General features: G+C 41.5%; 1 protein-coding gene across 1 annotated transcript in view; it reads right to left on the bottom strand.

Annotated features, from left to right (window-relative positions):
* GPD1 (glycerol-3-phosphate dehydrogenase 1) overlaps positions 1-17,672 on the bottom strand; it is a 76,433-nt gene extending 58,761 nt beyond the window's left edge. Inside the window, exons 1-2 of the mRNA XM_073613160.1 lie at positions 17,462-17,672; positions 3,968-4,145 (exon numbers count right to left, since the gene is read on the bottom strand). Of these exons, the coding sequence (XP_073469261.1) occupies positions 3,968-4,145; positions 17,462-17,499 (216 nt within the window). The 5' untranslated portion in view covers positions 17,500-17,672. The remainder of the gene's footprint in view (positions 1-3,967; positions 4,146-17,461) is intronic.
* Between the last annotated feature and the right edge of the window lie 775 nt (positions 17,673-18,447).

Genomic DNA, 18,447 nt, shown 5'->3' with positions numbered 1-18,447 from the left:
GAGCCCCTGTCAGGTTTTACTGCTGTGTCGCCACTGGAGAGATTCACTCGCTTTATTTTAATTGTTGACAACAGTTGCAAGGACAAAAATGGAGGGAAAATCCAAAATTTTGAGTTGTCACCAGAACAGATATATAGGAAAATTCTTCCAATGGGATCACTTGTTGAGGTGACGACTGCCTAAGAGGTGATTTATCTCACTTTGGAGAGATTTATTCTCACTTTCAGTTGTGTCTACAAGACAGTAATGAGGGGAAATCTTATAAATGAAACAGATGAAACACTCTGTCCAAAAAAGGAAAAATGTTTTTAATTGAATTCATAACTACCAACAAGTTCCATAAAAACCTCTATAGTCCCTGGTATATAAGGTATACCAAAGCTCAGACAGATGTGAGGAAGTAAATTCATATGTTAAAAAACACAATTAGAATACTGGGTTTGGTAGTACTTTAAAGAAGAAGGAAAGGCTACACAACAAGCCACCTGTTAAATGTTGCTTCCCCATTGCTCTGAGACTCCCTGCATACATTTTCTAATAAATTGCTATCTAAACAGAATTTTGTAAAACTTGTCTATGTGGTCACGTGACTGCAAGGATCCGACTCTGTCCCCTTCCTCTGTGGCTGACCCACCCTTTGCAGCTATAACAGCTTCAACTCTTCTGGGGAGGCTGTCCACAAGGTTTAGGAGTGTGTCTATGGGAATGACTGACCATTCTTCCAGAAGATCATTTGTGAGGTCAGGCAATAATGTTGGACGAGAACTGGCTCACAGTCTCCGCTCTAAATCATCCCAAAGGTGTTCTATCAGGTTGAGGTCAGGACTCTGTGCAGGCCAGTCAAGAGTTCCTCCACCCCAAACTCGCTCATCCATGTCTTTGTGGACCTTGCTTTGTACACTGGTCCAAATAATTTGGTGGAGGGGGGATTATGGTGTGGGGTTGTTTTTTGGGGGTTGGGCTTGGCTCCTGAGTTCCAGTGAAGGGATCTCTTAAGGCGTCAGCATACCAGGACGTTCTGGACAATTCCATGCTCACAACTTTGTGGGAACAGTTTGGGAATGGCCCCTTCCTGTTCCAACATGAATGTGCACCAGTGCACAAAGCAAGGTCCATAAAGACATGGATGAGTGTGTTTGGGGAGGGGGAACTTGGCTGGCCGGCACAGAGTCCTGATCTCAACCCCAAGACTGCAAGCCAGGCCTTCTCGCCCAACATCAGTGCCTGACCACACAAATGCGCTTCTTTAGGACTGGTCAAACATTCCCATAGACACACTCCTAAACCTTGTGGACAGCCTTCCCAGAAGAGTTGAAGCTGTTATAGCTGCAAAGGGTGGGCCAACTCAATATCGAACCCTACGGACTAAGACTGGGATGCCATTAAAGTTAATGCTCTGTATTCCTAGGTTCATTTTGTACATACTTGATATTTTATATTTATTTATTCTTATTCTATATACGGTATGCATTTATATTGCTATATATCCAATGTTATTTGGCATATCTTTTTTTCAACGACCTCGAGGAAGCGATATTTTTTTGATATAAAGATTTCACTGTTTTTCCTTGATCTGCTCCTTTAATTGTCCATCTTATTATTTTTTTTTTTTTGATACATGAATGCAGTTGATAACATTGCCTCAACATTTGGCCAATATACAGTAACAAAACAAGAATAACAGTATTGTTTTATAGCAAAGTTTATGATTGAACTGGTGGTATTAGGTCTGGTGGTAAACTCTAAATAGTGGTTGTTGGGTCCCTCTCTTTTTAAATATATGTTATATTGATTTCGATCTGTATATAGACAATGAAAGAGCAATAAACAAATATATAACAGACAAAACGATCGCTCATGTCTTATTTCAGAAGAACCAAGTATATTGACAAAACATGTTCTGCGGTATCATGACATCTATCTTCAGGGACAATAGAAGGAGCAAAAATGATATGCAAGGTCAATCCTGAAGGTCCTTGTTCCAGAGGAGCAAGAGTATGAGAAGTTGCAAATCAGGGTCCCCAAATTTTATCAAACAGCTGTATATTTATTTCTAAGCTCATAGATAAGTTTATATAAGGGCAATTTAGAATGTATAAATGTTTTTTAGGCATCTATAAGGGGCCCCACGTTAAAGGTATTCTTAACATTAAAATAAAGAGTGCACAATAGTGCCTTAGCTTTGGTCCCTAATGACATCCAATAAGCAGTTTTTAGTCCCTTTGGAATAAAATGATATGTGGAGTATTGAACAGTGGTATGGCGCTTCATTTCTTATTCTTCTTCTTACTGTTTTGCACTACAAACCAAAGAAACCTTGAAAATCTTCTGGAATGTGGAAGCTGCCTGCCTAGTAACTAGATCACTTACACCATCATCATGACTATACTATAGGATAGCAACACCAATTGGACAATCTTGTAGGTTCAGCGCTATCTTTCCCAATGATGGGACTCAGCATCGCTATCGTCCCTCCACGGGCACGCAGTCTAGCTGGTACTTTGCGGTCACATCACTGCTTAGAAAAGCTTAAAAAACATATTCAGATAGCAATTTATTTCGGAAATGTATGCAGGGAATATTAAAGCAATGGGGAAGCAACAGACCTATCAAAAATTGGCAGATTGCCTAGGCCACCAGTAGGCGCAAAAAAATAAAAAGAGAAAAGGGCGCACCAGCCATGTGCATTATCTTTTGGAAAACATTTATTGAATAAAATGAAAAAGGAAATTACTCACAAGCAGTAGTAAAATCATGTGCCGTAAACCTTGAACATCAACTAACAGCAAGTGGTTAAAATGATGAACGAAGCCTTCCAAAGGTCTTTAGAGGAATATATAGCACTGCCCGCTAACGCGTTTCGAAGGGCTCGTCCCTTCTTCATCAGAGCTCACCAGTAGGCGCACTTATCCTCAAAGCAGTGTCCAAGTGCTTGACCTCAGCATGGTCATTTATTATGTGACTTTCTTGTAGGGTGTGATCAGTAACAGGAAGATTCCAGCATTATGGTCCAAAACTCTTCTCCAGAACACTCATACTAGATTTCAAACAATGTGGGGTTGATTTACTAAAACTTGAGCAAAATCTGGTTCAGCAGTGCATGGTGGCCAATCAGCTTCCAACTTCAAAAAAAAAAAAACTGGAAGCTGATTGGTTTCTATGCAGGGTTGCATTAGATTTTGCACTTTTCCGTTTTAGTAAATCAACCCCAGTGTGAATACATGCATGTAATGCTTTTGACCACCACTCTTAAAAACTACGTGAACATTTGTTTGAATGTTCCCAGAAGAGCAAGATACAGTGCCTTGAAAAAGTATTCATACCCCTTGAAATTTTCCACATTTTGTCATGTTACAACCAAAAATGTAAATGTATTTTATTGGGATTTTAGCTGTATTTATACTGAGATTAAAGTACACACAGGTGGACTCTATTTACTAATTAGGTGACTTCTGAAGGCAATTGGTTCCACTAGATTTTAGTTAGGGGTATCAGAGTAAGACTCAGTTTACACAGGGACGACTTGTCAGGCAACCGTTCTAATCGGAGCGACACAAGTCGCTCCGACTTAGAAAAAGGTTCCTGTACGACTTTGGGTGACTTGCATAGACTTCTATACAGAAGTCGTTTTGCAAGTCGCCGCGGAAGTCGTTTGCAGGTCGCCTCGCTGAGGCGACCTGCAAGCCGTGCCGCCCGTGTGTGAACCGGGTCTAAAGGGGGCTGAATATAAATGCACGCCACACTTTTCAGATATTTATGATGATAATGAAAACCATTTATCATTTTCCTTCCACTTCACAATTATGTGCCACTTTGTGTTGGTCTGTCACATAAAATCCCAGAAAAATACATTTACGACTACTGATAATAACAGTGCAGGGTTATCCTGATTATTACATGGCAGGCTGAGTCACACAAACTCAATTCCTGAAGAAATCTACAATACAGAAGAACACGGCCCACGTACCACATTGGCAGGCAGCTTGTGTCCAGGCAAGTACTTGACATTTTCATGATCTGTGTTGATGATCTCTGTCAGTTTTTTCCCTCCTATTAATTCTTCAAACACCCACATGTTCACCACATTATCAAACTGAGGCAGCTTTGCAGCATTTTCGCCCACTATTTTTGCAATGGCGGATCCCCTGTAGAGAGAAAAAGAGTACGTTAGAATTGTGCATTAATTGGATCAAATCATCGGATGGTGAATTATTCTATAGGCAGAACCGGTAAGCTTACAGACTTGATAAACAGGATGCTGAGACATGCTAAGACATTCGCAGACTCCTTAGGCCAAATGAAACACCAAGGTTAGCTTTTATTGTGCATCTTGCAAAGACTATGCAAAGACTATGCAAAGACTGGGGTAATGTACATATACAGGTAACACCCAAGGATTGACCTCAATGCAAAGATATACTGTATATGGCGTTTGCACTAACTTGTGTCTCCTCATCATACCAGGTAGAAGAAATGAACTGTATGTATCATCCAAAGTTCTACAACCTCAGGAAAACATGTCTTTGTCATACAACTGCTTTTATTACCTTTCTCAACCAGGGTTCCTCTAGAGCAGGGGTCTCCAAACTTTTTAAACAAACGGCCAGTTTACTGTACTTCCATCTTTAGGGGGTCCAGACTGTGGTCAGTAGAAAATGTCCTGGCGTCAGCAGGAGAAAACAATGCCCCATGATTGGTATTAGGGGGAGTAACAATGCCCCAGCGTTGGTGTCAGTGAGAGGAATAGTGCCCCATCATTGGTATGAATAGGAGGAATAGTGCCCCATCATTGGTATGAATGGGAGGAATAGTGCCTCATCGTTGGTATCAGTGCAAGGAATAGTGCGCCATCATTGGTGTCGGTGAGAGGAATAGTGCGCCATCATTGGTATCAATGGGAGGAATAGTGCCCCATCATTGGTGTCGGTGGGAGGAATAGTGCGCCATCATTGGTATCAATGGGAGGAATAGTGCCCCATCATTGGTGTCGGTGGGAGGAATAGTGCCCCAATGTTGGTGTCAGTGGCAGGAACTATACCCCACTGTTGCTAACAGTGGAGGGAATAGTGCCCCAAAGGCCGTATAAAGACAAGCCAAGGGCCGAATCCCACCCCGGGCTGCAGTTTGGAGACCACTGCTCTAGAGGTTACTAGGTGTTCCTTGAGCAATGAGCAACTTCTGCCTTTTAGATGAGTAACTACTGAGGACAATTACATTTTTAGCTATCTGTATGGGGGGGGGGGGGTTCCCAGTGACTACAAGTGTAAAGAGCATTCTTCTCAATTACTATTATTACACTAATATACTGTCATCTGTAGATGTAGTAATATTAGCAGGGGTACTCTGAACCCAGAAAGTTATTTGAAGGGTTCATACAGTACAAGGTAAAGGGTTGAAAAAGGCTACTTGATCTAAGCTTCCCCTTCTCTTTACACTAGTTATTTTTACTCTAATAGGAGTCTTGCGGGATAATCTGAAATATTACTCATATTTCCAGATAATGCCAAGCCAATTTGCAGGAACTTGGCCCTGGAAAATGTACCTATTTCTCTTGATTGCCCTGTAACACTCCTAATGTACCATCTCATACATATTTTAACGACCCGGCTCTTCACTCAAAACCATAGGTACAATATTCTGTTGAATTATTTCTATTCTCCAAACTCATTCCTGAAATAAGAAGTATCCTAATTTCAGTCATATATGTTACAAGTATCTTTGCATCTTCTACTAATTTTTACCTTAGGCCCCTTTCACACTGGGGCGGTGGGGGCGTTGGTGGTAAAACGCCGTTATTTTTAGCAGCGCTTTACCGCCGTTTTAGCAACAGTATTCGGCCCCTAGCGGGGCGGTTTTACCCCCCGCTAGCGGCCGAAAGAGGGTTAAAGCCGCCCGTAAAGCGCCGCTATGCCGGCGGTATATCCGCGCTGCCCCATTGATTTCATTGGGCAGGAGCGGTGAAGGAGCGGTGTATACACTGCTCCTTCACCGCTCCAAAGATGCTCTTTGCAGGAGTTTTTTACCCTCCTGCCAGCGCACCGCTCCAGTGTGAAAACCCTCAGGCTTTCACACTGGAGACACAGAAGCAGCGGGTTCAGGTCGGTTTGCAGGCGCTATTTTTAGAGCAATAGCGCCTGCAGACCGCCCCAGTGTGAAAGGGGCCTTATAGCTTATTTTAATGTTTATTACTAATGAAACCTCATTTCTATTACTTTCTATTGCGTCAAATATCGTATTTCCACATATGATATTACTGTACATCTGTTGATTAAACTTAAACATAATAAAATGTTTAAAACGAAAAAGGCTGCTTGAGATAATCCACAAGACTGTACAGGTTTAGCTTTTACAGTGTATAGACAAGTGTGTTAAAGGTCAGATCACCTTCAACAAAGCAAGATAAGCAGCAGAATCATATGAATGTTCTGTATATATAAAGGTATGTTTAAACTGTTCTGCTGGTGAACAATACATAAACTAAAGAAGAAAAATACAAGATAAGTCATCTTTTATCACATTTTCTGATAGAAAATAATATGATCCAAGATATATACACAGATTAGCCATAATTTTATGACCACCCACCTAATATTGAGTAGGTCCCTATTTTGCTGCCAAAAGAGCCCTAACCTGTGAAGGCATGGACGCCACTAGACCTCTGAAGGTATGCTGTGGTATCTGGCACCAAGCCATCGGTAGCAAATCCTTCAAGTCCTGTAAGAGGTGGGACCTCCATGGATCGGACTTGTTTTCAGCACATTCCATATATGCTTAATTGAATTGAGATATGGAGAATTTGGAGGCAAAGTCAACATCTAGAACTTGCCTGTTGTTTTCCTCAAACCATTCTTGAACCAAGTGTCGCAGAGTACATTATCCTGCTGAAGGAGGCCACTTTCCATGAAGGGAGGTACTTGGCCAGCGACAATGTTTAGGTAGGTGATATGTGTCAAAGTAACATCCATATAAATGGCAGGATCTACGGTTTCCCAGCAGAACATTGCCCAAAGCATCACACTGCATTTATGATCCAGTCCTGATGCTCACGTGTCCATTGTAGGCACATTTGGCAGTGGACACGGGTCTGTATGGGCACCCTGACTGGTCTGCAGCTACACAGCCCCATATAAAGTAACAACTATATAAATGGCAGGGTCTACAGTGTCCCAGCAGAACATTGCCCAAAGCATAACACTGCATTTGTGGTCCAGTCCTGATGCTCACGTGTCCATTGTAGGCACATTTGGGAGTGGACACGGGTCAGTATGGGCACCCTGACTGGTCTGCAGCTACACAGCCCCATATAAAGTAACATCTATATAAATGGCAGGATCTACAGTGTCCCAGCAGAACATTGCCCAAAGCATAACACTGCATTTGTGGTCCAGTCCTGATGCTCACGTGTCCATTGTAGGCACATTTGGGAGTGGACACGGGTCAGTATGAGCACCCTGACTGGTCTGCGGCTACACAGCCCCATACACAACAAACTTTGATGCCCATTTTTTCTTGGCTTTCAACACATCAACTTCAGGGACATGTTTTCTTGCTGCCTAATATATGCCATGGACTTTAAGATGCCATTGTAACAAGATAACCGGTGTTATTCATTTACCAGTCAGTGGTTGTAAAGTTATGGCTGATCAGTGTATATAAATCCAGGACAAGTTGTGGTAGGTCGGGGTCCACAGTGTAGTCTCCCATCCTACCATATACCAGAGCAAACATTTACCCATATTGGTCCAGTTTTAATATATGCTAATCTACAATCTGGCTGTTTAGTGTTCTCCTGTCGAATGAAGCAAAGCTTGTACTGGGCAGTGTATGGTATCCATAACTGACATGAATGGAGCTCATTTAGACTTCATTCACACAGAACTAAAATATACAGGGCACGTGTGCGGGTACATGTCCCAGAATGCAGACAGTATAAGTTTGGGGACACACACCCACACAGATGTCAAATTGGGAGGAGCAGCTATGTCCTTGCAGCTGCTATGTCCTAACTGGGACTGCCTGTGTGAGGATGCATGGAGCACCCGAGCACGCAAACACAGCGCTCACATAGATGCACGCTTTAGTACGCCCGTGTGAATGAAGCCTAAAAGAGGTGGAGGAAAGTTCATGTAGGTGTTGAGCATGAAAACCACTCATATTCTCAGTTTCATTTTCTATTACATTAGAAACAGCTCCTAGACTGGGTGATTGCTGTTTACAATACCTCCATACTCATTTGCTAGATTTCATTTAATGGCCCTTCATGCATAATTATTTTGCAGGAAACAATTTATTTAATCTATTTGTGTCCAGGCATCTGCTACACTTTAGTTATGGCGTAGTGGCCACAAAATCACATGTTTGGCAGCTGAACAAGTATCCAACAGTGGGATAAACCCAGAACACTGAAGGCGGAACTGTGACCAATGTCAACATTAAATAACTGCTCAGTCTATTCTTGCAATGTTTACCAAACTCCTGAACTCCTGCGTGTTTTTTTTTTTTATTTCAACACATTTTGCATGCCAATGTATTTGCAAAGAGAAAGGACTTTGAAGCAAAAGGTTAATCTGCCTTTATTTTGCTTCCCACCCTCCCCAACCAATATGCTGCTGACATTCATAAATATTAAAATTTTGGTTTCTCTAAACCCGATGATGTTACCATCTCTATACAGTGGAACCTTGGATTACGAGCATAATCCGTTCCAAGAGAATGCTTGTAATCCAAAGCACTCGCATATCAAAGCGAGTTTCTCCATAGAAGTCAATAGAAACAAAGATAATTTGTTCCGCGTTGACTTCTATTACATGCAATACCGCATGTGGCCAGAGGTGGGGGGGGGGGTGCTGGAGAGCCTCGGAAATACTTGGGGACAGCTCGGCTGAACTCGGAAAGCCTCGGAAAGGCTCGAAAACACTCGAAAACTGAGTATTTCCGGGTGATTCCGCACGGTTCCCAACTGTTCCGCAAGTTCCCAACCGTTCCGCGAGTTCCCGGCGCCCCCGCACCTCTGGCCAAATGCGATACTGCACACCACATTATCTTGAATTCTGCTTGTTTTGCAAGACAACACTCACAAACCGAGTCAGAATTAAAAAAAAAAAAGTTGCTCGTCTTTCAAAACACTTGTTAACTGCGTTACTTGTAAACCAAGGTTTCACTGTACATTATAGGCAGATCATGGCTGGTAGAAGGTCCAGCAGAGTGCTTTTTGAAGTTTCCCAAAAACATTGCAGCACCCTGCTTCAGTATTCCTCTAAACAGCCCTAACCCTGATGCACACAATGTACTGGAGTTATGCAAATATCAAAAAGTCTTGATGGGCAGATGTCAGCCTGGAGGAGCGGATTTTCTCACATTGTGCATGGCTGCTGCTGGAGGGCGGCTAGTGGTTGTATTGAAGAGCTGGTTTTGTCTGTGTTGCAAGCCGCCCTTTCACACAGGCAAAACCGGCAGTTCAACACAGAAAACCTGCCCTGCAATACAGACAAAACCGAACCATTGGCACACTGCAACAGCGAGGCACAATGTGAGAACTATGGTGCCCCCCCGATGTTTGTATAGGTTTCAATTGTGGCCGTGAAATTGTATCTCCCATCGAGAGATGCCTCCTACGATGTGCACTTGCGCCCTGGTCACGTTACTCCAGCTGATCGGCAAATCAGCTTAAGTGCGGCTCCATCCTGTGCATGAGCAGGCACTATTCGATGGGGGGCACTTCTCGACAGAACACCGGTCAAGTCTCCCTCCATCTCAACAAGCAGCTTTATTACACGATGAAGGGTCTGCTGATACCTTTCCAGGTGTTAATGTAGCTGTTAGAATATAGTTGAGCATGATGGTTACTAGTTGTTTGGGAGAAAGGTTGTTCAGCAAATTGGCACTAATAAATAATTATCTTAGAACCACGATGACCCATGAAAGACTATAGACTAGCCGAATGCCAGGCGACATTGGCCAGTTCAATAAAAACTGGCTGACATTCTGCCCGTGTATATGCCAGCTGGTCCAAAAGAAGCCGGCTGGAAAACCAGCAGCCGAACGGCTCCAGATTAGTGCTCTTAGCCAATGGCAGAGAGCGCTGATCAGAGTGTTCTGGTGGGGGGGCTGTCCCCCTGTCAGACACAACAGCTCAGCAGGGGAGATCGCTATACTAACGTTGGATAGTGGGTACAGCGGCTCTGACTGGAGCTGACAGTTTTTTTCATTCAAAAACTAGGTGTGTACTGGGCTTAGGTGCTTTGTGCTGAATGGATGTCCTCCTGGATGTTTCCTCACGGTGATACAGTGGATGAGTTAGTTAAAGATTTTGCAGTTGCTAAGTGTGTAGTCTTATGCCTCGTACACACGATCGGACTTTCCGACAACAAAACCGTGGATTTTTGTTCAAAGGATGTTGGCTCCAACTTGTCTTGCATACACACGGTCACACAAATGTTGGCCAACAATTACGAACGTAGTGACATACAAGACGTACGGCTAGCTAATGTGATATCTCCATTACAAACGCTAGTTTTACAAGACCGAGCGCTTCTGGCTCGTCATTGATTATGAGCATGCGTGTTTGTACTTTGGACTTTTGTCTGACGGACTTGTGTACACACGATCGTAAAATCCGACAACGCACATTTGTTGGCGGAAAATTTGAGAGCATGCTAGCCAACATTTGGTGGCGGAAAGTCCGACAACAAATGTCCGATGGAGCGTGCACATGGTTGGATTTTCCGCCAACAACCTCACATCCAACATTTCCCGTCAGAAAATCCGATTGTGTGTACGGGGCATTACAGTCAATAATATTGAGGAAAAAACATCAGACAAGTGTTATCTTCAGAACCTAACATACTTTTTTAGGAAGAAATTTTGTTTATCATTCATTTCAGTGCACTTTTTTATTTGTTATATAATTAAATATCTTTGTTGAGGAGACCCCGGACTTAAAGTGCCCCGGCCCCACCAAGGTCTAAATCTGGCATTGTCTAAGCCGATCCATCAATTGGCTTGAGTACAACTAGCATTGGATTTTTACATGTGATTATTGCCAGAGACTATAGCCGCTAGTGATAATAATAATCACTGTGTTCTCCCGGCAGGGATGGCTCCCCACATCTGTGGTTGCAGAAAAGAAAATTGCATCATCTATGACCTGCTTTAGACTTCAAAAATGCTCAATAATCTCTAAAATGAACAGTTCAGGTTGACTTCTTGGCCAAATGCTCATCATTCCTTATCTATTGACCCTGGAATAACTCATTATCACAAAACTCAAGTCATGTAGAGCCAAGCTTAGACTAATCATTGCTAATCAACTGATCTTGTCAGTAAAGTCCACAGTCGGGAGAACAAACCTTGAGAAAACTGGACCACTGATCATCATGAGCAAATTATCAAACAGGTTCTTTCTGCCTGAGTCACAAGACATCTGGTAGCTGTAAGGGTTTTAATAGAGATGTCTCACCAAGAATTAGTTGGTGGAGGTACCAACTCATATTCAATCCCCTCTGACCTGTTGCAATATTAATGTATGATTTTGTGGATACTATGTAAAATTATGACCATCACACAAGGAGATTTTCTTACATGTTGCAAATCCCATCTATGTAATAATAATTTCCATTGGTCTAAAGTGCTTCATAGTTCCCAATAGAAAAGCCCAAAATGACCAAATCTGTGCATTGTGTAGTTGAATCAGGTGTAACATCATGTATGGCAACCTTACTGAGGAATTCACCACAAGCTAACATGCACAGTAGATAAGAGACAGACACATCCAGTATCACAACTATAATTGTGTCTTATCTGTAGCTAAGGATCCTTTAAATCTGCCTTTCTTAACCTTATTACCTCAGAGGAACCCTTGAAATAATATTCAGGTTTCAGGGAACCCCTGGAGTCCATCAGGGGTCATTGGAAAAACACCACTTACACAGGTCAGTGGGAGAAATGCTCCACTTGCAGTGGTGGTAAGATTGTCACCTTCACTGGCTCTGCCAAGTGGTGTTGGACCTGGAACTATGAAGGCACCATCAGATGGGAGGTTAGGTAACCACAGCTCAAGAAACCCCAGCCAACCGTGGAGGAACCTTGTTTGAAAATGGCTGCTTTAAATTGTAATGCAGACGTTTAAGTATATTAATGGAACTAGATTCTCTTCACTTGGTCTGATCATACCCTTTAAAGCACTGGCCAACAGTTTCATTAGAGGGCCAACATTCTAATGCTACTATATCTAATATAAATCTATTGTTTATTTTTTTGTTATAACTTCTATTTATTGAGAGTTATATAAAATATACAAAACAGAGCCTTCCGTGCATGCCCTGGGCTCGCAGTAGTACAAAACAAACCACACTCAATGGGCGGAAACTTTGCTCAGAGTACCATAACATGTGTAAGGACAAATGCATAGAAGCACAGTCTCACCCCTATCTCCAGTAGGAGCATATTTGTAGTGAAATGGAATAAAAGATAAAAAAAGGGGGGGGAGAATAAAACAACACAGAACAACAACAAAATTGCTAATATCATACCTTAAGGGAGACAGTGTAAGAGGTGGACATTTCATGAAATGCCAATTAAATGGCTGTCATATCAGATGCAGCCCAAATATCCCACACTTTGTGAAACTTTTTAGGACTTCCTCTGGCATTAGGTTGATTTCTCGATAAGGGAAATGTAGAATTGACAAGCAATTTACATAAGGTAAGAGTAGGGGCAGTAGAAGATTTCCATTGAAGCATTATTGCCTTTCTGGCATAAAATAGTAACAGGCCAAGCAAGGTCTAGTGTGAGCTAGAGCATCCACCAATTCTAGTACGCAGGTTTCCACCAAAAGGGAAATCTATTGTTTTTTAACTTTGGATGGTGAAGAAGTTTTGGAACTTCTGTCTATGTTCCTGTTTGGGACTATTTTCCTTACTCCCTGCCTGGAAATATAACAGGAGGTGAGAGAACTCTTCCCTAAGCGAGTTGCACTTTTGATAGTTGTCAGCAGAACAGGTGTCCCCATCAGCACATTTCCCATCTACAACTGTAACAATTTAGATCTTCCCTCATAGCAGATGCTAGAGCAGAAGGTGAAGAAAGATGAACCCTATCCATGTTAACATAATGTTCACATTGTCAGTATTCCAGGGTGTTTGATTCAAGTTTATTCCACCCATTTCTTAAAAGGTGTAATGTGCCCAGATGCCTTTCAACTCATACCAACCACCAGTTCCAATGCTAAAAGTAATATGAGAAAATGTTGGTTTCTTTAGCAGACTAGGACCCCCCTCAGATTTACAAATGGAAAAGAAGAAACTTTCTCAGGAGAGGGAATCTGTTGTTTTTTGTGTTAATAAAGCGTTAAACTCCTTCAGCTACTCTTAGCATGCAAAGGGCACGTGTAAAAGGATAGCCTGGGAGGACGGAATTTGCTCTGTCAAACACATTTACGATCGAACAGAGGTTATGAGCTGGGGTGATATCTTTGAGATAATATTCAGTGGCCTATGGACATGTGTGTACTATGCTTGCCATAAACATTGGTAGAGAATATCCAGATCAATAATAAAACAGATCTCAGGAGAACTTTGATCTAATGATATCATCGGATCAGGGCCACTCACTGCCACCATCTGTTGTATAGGGACATAGGGACACTGAAGGCAATAAAGGAGCTTGCAGCATTATGACAACTTATTAAGTATAAAAACCTGTCATGGGGATAAACTTCAAGGCTGGCAAAGTTGTTCTCTACTTCTGAAAATACCAGCTGTCTCACTGACCCTCTTACACAGAGACTTCCGACTTTTCTGATTTGAATACTTGTTCTGGGTGAGCGGCTCAAAGTACTGATGTCATAGGGCCAGCATAGTATATGCTTTGTATACAGAACTAAATGAGGCTGTACAACCCACTAGTCAATTGTATGCAGAGAAAGAGGATTGCTGATTTTTGTTTGACCTACAGAGAGTTTTGTGATTGTGACCCCCCTCAGCAGAACATGCATCCCACTGATGGAAGTTAGAAATATTCAGCATATCCCCCAATCTCTTTGTGAACCAAATTCATCCCTCATTCCTGTCCCATTTTCCCTTTGATATATACACCTCTATTAGTTATGTACTAATTAACTGCCAAAAGTGTTATACCGTAATAGAAATTGGATTAAACCTCTATGTTTTTGCATTTGGCATTTTGCAAAGCCAGTATAAAGAAAAAAGGTGTTTGAAAAAGTTTTACCAATCATTTTTCGTTCACTCATTCTCTGTGGGCTCTCAATCTAAGATCTCTTACATTGGACAGCAGCCAATTATTCTACCAGGAATGTTGAAGATAAACCATGCAAGCACATGGAGAACATGCAAACTCCATGCAGGTAGTGTCCTGGTTGGTATTCATTCTGGAGACCCCATTGCTGCAAGACAGGAGTGCTAACCACTACGCCAATGTGCTGCCCTATAAATGGTGAGTACCTACTGGTCTCTGTGGGGTTCATGCTACTTTTTTCCCCCAAAGCCTAATAGTTAAAGGCCATGGTTGGGCTTATTTAACAAGGAAGTCTCAGAAACAAGACTTTCCCCAAATATGAAGTAGGAGACAGTAAAAATGCTCTAAAATGCAGATGATCACTGTGCAAAATGTAAAGTGTCTCCTAAAATGTTCCATTATTCTGATTTATGTGCTAGTAGTGATGTAGCAGATTTTACATAGATGTCACCGCAATGTGTTACATTAATAAATCTCCCATCCACATATCTTTCATCATGCTGGAAAATAACTTTGTTCCATATTTTGTACCATAGGGTGAGTACATGGAATGAAAACTGGCTACAAGGGCGAGTTCAGAGGGTGGTGATAAATGAGGTATACTTGGAATGGTCAGGGGTGGGTAGTGAGGTCCCCCCCAGGGTTCTATGCTGGGACCAATCCTATTAAATGTGTTCATAAACGATCTGAAGAATGGGATAAACAGTTCAATCTCTCTATGTGCGGACGATACTAAGCAGGGCAGTAACTTTTCCGCAGGATGTGGAAACCTTGCAAAAAGATCTGAACAAATTAATGGGGTGGGCAACTACATGGCAAATGAGGTTCAATGTAGAAAAATGTAAAATAATGCTTTGGGTTGCAAAAATATGAATGCAATCTATACACTGGGGGGAGAACCTCTGGGGTAATCTAGGATGGAAAAAGACCTGGGGGTCCTAGTAGATGATAGGCTCAGCAATGACATGCAATGCCAAGCTGCTGCTAACAAAGCAAACAGAATATTGGCATGCATTAAAAAGGGGATCAACTCCAGAGATAAAATGATAATTCTCCCGCTCTACAAGACTCTGGTCCGGCCACACCTGGAGTATGCTGTCCAGTTCGGGGCACCAGTCCTCAGGAAGGATGTACTAGAAATGGAGGGAGTACAAAGAAGGGCAACAAAGCTAATAAAGGGTCTGGAGGATATTAGTTATGAGGAAAGGTTGCGAGCACTGAACTTATTCTCTCTGGAGAAGAGGCGCTTGAGAGGGGATATGTTTTTAATGTACAAATACCGTACTGGTGACCCCACAATAGGGATAAAACTTTTTAGCAGAAGGGAGTTTAACAAGACTCGTGGCCACTCATTAAAATTAGAAGAAAAGAGGTTTAACCTTAAACTATGTAGAGGGTTCTTTACTGTAAGAGCGGCAAGGATGTGGAATTCCCTTCCACAGGCGGTGGTCTCGGGGGGGGGGGGGATCGATAGTTTCAAAAAACTATTAGATAAGCACCTGAATGACCACAACATACAGGGATATACAATGTAATACTGACATATAATCCAACACATAGGCTGGACTTGATGGACTTGTGTCTTTTTTCAACCTCACCTACTAGGTAACTATGTAACTATTTATCTATTGTCAATAAAAAAACATTTGTAACCAAATTTGTGGTATAGTGGTCAGACGAGATAAGAAAAAAAAGCCCTGTTTATGGCCAGCCTAAGGGTCCTTACACACGGTATGTATGAACGCATTTAAACACATATATGGGCTTAGTGGTTAGCATATCTGCCTGGCAGCACTAGGGCTGTTGGTTTGAAACCCAACCATGACACTACCTGCATGGCATTGGCATGTTCTGCCTGAATACTCTGGTTTCCTTCCAGACCCCAAAGACATGTTGGTAGGTAAATTGGCCCTAGTATGTATATGTATGAATGTGAGTTAGGGACCTTAGATTATAAACTCCAGGGACTGATGTGAAGGTGCTAGTAATACCTTGTAATAACAAAATATACATAATATAAAGTCTCTAGCTCCCAGAATGCCAAATATTCAAATACTGTAATCTACAACCCAAGGGGGAGGTTGGATCCATGTGCATGTTTATTTGTGTGTATGCACAGAAATACTAAAAGGTAAAGCATATTTTTGTGTTTTTTTTTTTTTACAGATGTAAAGGCACCATATGAGTACCTATAATAAAAAAATACATGATATAACATTTCTAGTGCACAGAATGCCAAATATTCAAATACTATAATCTACAACCCAAGGGGGAGGTGCGATCCATGTGCATGCTCATGCTTATTTGTATGCGCATAAAATACCGACCAGTAAAGCATATTTTTGTGGGGTTTTTCTGTTTTGTTTTTTTAAAGGCAACATTAGTTCGCTGTTACCATTGAAGACACCAGACTGCATTCGGATCAGTACAAAATATGCCCGAACACCTAAAAACCTGGCGTTTTTGATGTGCAAGAGCCCTAAGACTGACATGCAAAGCACAACAATCAATCTGCTTCCAGTCTGTTGTATTTAGTGCTGCAAAATTATTATTTTTTTTAACGATTTTTGCTCATGTCTCCCGCATAGTTCGCTCAAAGCACAAAAAGGAAACTAGAATGTATGCAAGGTTACAAAGTGGGATCGGTTAGGTGGTAAACAATGGAGTGTTTACTTAACTTCAGAGTATGAAAAAGGAATTTAGACTGTAAATATCCCATGTGTACAATGATCTGGCGAGTGCACAGAACAGAATCTGATGGAAGAACAGCACAGCATGGATTTTATTGTGGGTGGATTATGTCCCGCTGTCGCTGAATGAACAATAAACAAAGGCAGTTCTGTCCAAATCACATGCACTGACATGGGACACATAGAATGTCTAATGCTCAGTGACAGTGCCTGCACCTTCTACCAGATCTGGACTGCTGATCAACACACAGCATTGGATATAATATCTACAAGAGCTACTAACTCCTTGTGTAGTATATTCAGCAGGTAACACTGTATATAACATCTACATAGGATTATTATCATATGATTCCTTATTTAGCAGTCAGCAGGTCACATTGTATATAACATCTACATAGGATTATTATTATCATAAGACTCCTTATGCAGCAGCCAGCAGGTTACACTGTATATAACATTTGCACAGAATTCTTATCAGAAGCCTCCATATGTAGCAGGCACATAGTGTGTATACTGACCAGTTGCCAGAGCCCACAATGCAGACCTTCAGAGGCATGGCTTTGTGCTGAGCTGTCCTCGGCTGTCACCTTGCACTTTGTAACTCCAGATCGGACTAGTCCTCTAATGTTCCCAGACACAGCCAAACTTCTGCCATTTAAACATGTGCTGACAGTCTTGGGAAACTCAGGCCGCGCCTCCCGGGCTCTGATTGGCGGAGAGATGACGGCTTGCCCCTGTGTGGTGGAGTTGTACCAGGATGTGCACCTGGCAGGGAATAGATTGTCCGCAGAGCGGGGACTGGATAGGCTGCCATTGTCATCTGATCAGGTCATTAAAGGGACACTAAACCATATCCTTATTCTTCAAAAATAATCCACCTGCACGATGATCCTGTGTTCTGTTTTTTGCTTACAAACGTTACGTCTATTAAAGCTTGGTGAGCAAAGGTGAGAGGTAATAAGCTTGGTATATAATATCAACAACAATTAGGTCATATACAATGTGACTTGCAGTTGAGAAGCCATAGCTTATTTAAAAGTTACCAAGTGAGAATGAAAAATCTAATTATACAGACCAAATAAACAAAAATATATATTACAAAACATACCACATAAATACAAATATACATTATACATACAACAAACATAAAGATACATTATACATATCACATACACAAAAAATATACATTATACATACCACATAAACAAAAATCTACATTACAAAACATACCACATAAATAAAAATCTACATTATACATACCACAAACACAAATATACATTATACATACCAAATGCACAAATATACATTATACATACCAAATGCACAAAATTATACATTATACATACCATATAAACAAAAATATACATTACAAAACATACCGCATAAACAAAAATACACATTTTACATACCACATAAACCAAAATATACATTATACATACCACATAAAACAAAATATACATTATACATACCACATAAACAAAAATATGCATTACAAAACATACCA

The sequence above is a fragment of the Aquarana catesbeiana genome, linkage group LG02 (assembly GCF_042186555.1).
Source record: "Aquarana catesbeiana isolate 2022-GZ linkage group LG02, ASM4218655v1, whole genome shotgun sequence".
NCBI lineage: Eukaryota > Metazoa > Chordata > Amphibia > Anura > Ranidae > Aquarana > Aquarana catesbeiana.
The sequence above is the reverse complement of the archived record's forward strand: the minus strand, read 5'-3'. Positions and strand labels throughout refer to the sequence as shown.